The 2,917-nt window shown below is 41.5% G+C and overlaps 1 gene segment (V, D, J or C); it reads right to left on the bottom strand.

Moving 5' to 3' along the window:
* Window positions 1–1,736: 1,736 nt before the first annotated feature.
* LOC146368658 (T cell receptor alpha variable 18-like) lies at window positions 1,737–2,499 on the bottom strand. The segment is given in 2 exon segments: window positions 1,737–2,255; window positions 2,341–2,499. Coding segments are annotated over 2 exon segments (438 nt in total).
* Between the last annotated feature and the right edge of the window lie 418 nt (window positions 2,500–2,917).

The following is a 2,917-nucleotide window of genomic DNA, read 5'->3' as shown; positions in this document are numbered from 1 at the left end:
ACAACACTTCAACACACACACACACTCCACAGGACGCACTCAGCAGCTGTCCTACAGTTTCACAGGTACACTCTGCACTGGTCACTTCACTCTTATCAGTATTTAAACGAATAAAAACCTTACTCCGTGCAATAACTGCCACTCAAAATGTTGTACTGTTCAGTTTGTACTGCTGCTCACTCCTGTGCAATATTCCCCCAACTACATGTCAACGGTCATATTCCTGTTTAAGACTTCCTTTATCTATTCACAAGCGTGTACATATATATTTAGCCTGTTAACTTTTTTCTTTTTACTATATATTTACTATTTTTTACTTACTATACTGCTGATTGACTGTCTGCTGCTCGTCAAAAACATTTCATTGCAATGTTGAGCCTGTGCTAGCTTACATATGACAAATAAAAACTGAAAACTAAAGGACATATCTTGGATGTGGTCTGCTGTTGTGGCATTACCCCCACACATTGTAAAGCCACATTGTTTCCCCAGTCTGATCATATGTTTATTTCTTTTACTGCAAACATAACCGCTTCCAAAACCTGTACTTCCATCTATTCAGAGCCCCTCAACCCCTCATCAACTTGTTTCTCATTATAATGTCAACCTCCATAACCTTCTTAACATGTTTGCTCCCCTTAAACATCGAACTGTCTCATTTTCCCGTTCGGCTCCATGGTTTACCTCCGACCTGCGTCACCTTAAAGCTAAAGGACGCCAACTCGAACGTCTATTCAAGAAAACTGGACTCACTATACGTAAAGAAAACTGTATACTGATCATGTTTTGTGCTATAAGGACTGCATTGCCTCAGCCAAATCTTACTGCTCTGGTTCAATCAGTTCTAATGAAGGTAACTCCAGGTCTCTCTTTTTGTGCTGTGTAAATAAAACTGAATTTAACTGAATTGTTATTGTGGTTTTTATTACTTCTTTATGTCTGAACGTTCCTGCAGTTGGTTTGTGGTTGATGTGGATTTGCTGCTCATGTGAATCCTCCCACAGTGTTTCATTAGCAGCTGTAACCACAGTGACTCTGATAAAACAGGAATTAGCAGAATCCATCTGATATGAAGCTGTGCTTTGAATACCACTTCCCTCCTCTTTGAAGAGTAGTCAGATATCTGTGTTCAGGTTTTTGTACAGCCTCTTCTACACTTTGTATCACTGTGTTTGTAGAGCACAGTAGTAGAGAGCTGTGTCTGCCAGGGTTAGGGCTGTTATGGTCAGATTAGTTGTTGTAGGTGATGTTTGGGATCCATATTGATTATCAGGAATATATTCATAACCACTGTAGGCTCCTTTCCAGAGTATAAACTGAGGAGCCTGAAGTTCAGAATGATGTCTGTACCAGTGAAGCTCTGGATGTGTATACCTTGTCTGATAGCTACATGTGAGTTTGACAGATTCTCCTTCTGTTTCAGTGACTTCAGGTTGTTGAGGAGTGATTGAGTCTCCAGCTGTTAGTCCTGGAAAAAGAAAGAAGAAAAGTAGTGAAATGCAGTCTGTATATCTGCTTAATGCAGCAGCTTCAACTAAACTTTAATCCCTGTTCTTAAACTCACCTATAATGTGAGATAGAAGCAAAAAGAGGTGCAGCAACATGTCTTTGGAGTTATTAAAGCCAGACAGACAGCACATGAACAATGTTCTTCCACTGCAGCACAATGACCAACAAATAATGTCATTGGATGAGCTCAGGTCTAGTGGGCGGGGCCAGTGTAGTAGCTGAGCCAATCAAATAGTTTTGTGCTTCCACAGCAGCTCTGTCTCTGTCTCTGATCTTTACTGCTTCATTTCTCTGTTGTCTTTGTCATCAGTCCAATGACACAAGAATCAGAGGTTTAACAGTGTGTGGCTCCCTCTAGTGGATGTTGTGGAGTATTCTGTTGTCTTTGCTCCAAAGGTTTTTGTACAGAGTTTTGCTGTTTCCTGTCACTGTGGGCTGCAGAGCACAGTAGTACACAGCAGAGTCAGACAGCTGAAGCTTCTGGATCTTCAGAGGAGCTGATCTGTTGCTGGAATCCAGTGTGGATGAAAATCTCTCCTTGAACTCGTCTGCTGTTTTTCCATCATCGATGCTAACACGACTCAGGATGAATTTGGGGCTGTTGTTTCCATCCTGTTTGTACCAGAAGAGATTATTACCTGATGAGATGCTGCTGTTATAGAGACAGCCAAGTGTTACTGTGCCTCCTTCAGCAGCAGTCTCTTCTCCTTTTGCTTGCAGCACGTTGTCTTTTTGTGCTCTGCATTCTGTAAAACACCAACAAACAGTATCAGTGTGCTGTTAAAGAATCACGTCAATGTTGATATCAAAGAAACAGAGTTGTGTTCATACCGAGGCACATAGCAGCCAGCAGCACTGAGATGAACAGAGGCGTCATATCTGCAGTGTAGAGTAACTGTGAGCTACAGCAAGTATAAAGAAGCTGTGATCTCTCTGTTTAGTCTTCATCAACACTAAGTTGGTGGATTAGAAGGAGGAGCCTGATCACAGTGACAGGACTCATTCACAGCCCTGTGTTATTCCCCCTGCTGACGGCTTAAATCTAAAGGACGCCAACTCGGACGTCTATTCAAGAAAACTGGACTCACTATACATAAAGAAATGTTTCCCCCACTATTTTCCTGTCAGTTATTGTCAAGCTTTACTCTTCCCTCCATAACTGACGTATCTAATCTTATTATAAAAAATATAAATCATCCACCTGTCACCTTGACCCTCTCCCCACTGTGTTAGTTAAAGCCTGTCTTCCCTCGTTAACTCCTCTCATAACCAGTATTATCCATTCCTCCCTGAATACGGGAATCGTTCCTAAATCTCTGAAAAAGGCTTCTGTTATTCTAACTCTCAAAAAGCCTGGTGCAGACCCCAATAACTTTAATAATCTTCACCCTATATCAAATCTCCCCTT

Source organism: Perissodus microlepis, chromosome 18 (assembly GCF_051167445.1).
Source record: "Perissodus microlepis isolate ML-2025 ecotype Zambia chromosome 18, ASM5116744v1, whole genome shotgun sequence".
In the NCBI taxonomy this organism is placed as follows: Eukaryota; Metazoa; Chordata; class Actinopteri; order Cichliformes; family Cichlidae; genus Perissodus; species Perissodus microlepis.
This window is presented reverse-complemented; position numbering and strand designations above follow the sequence as displayed.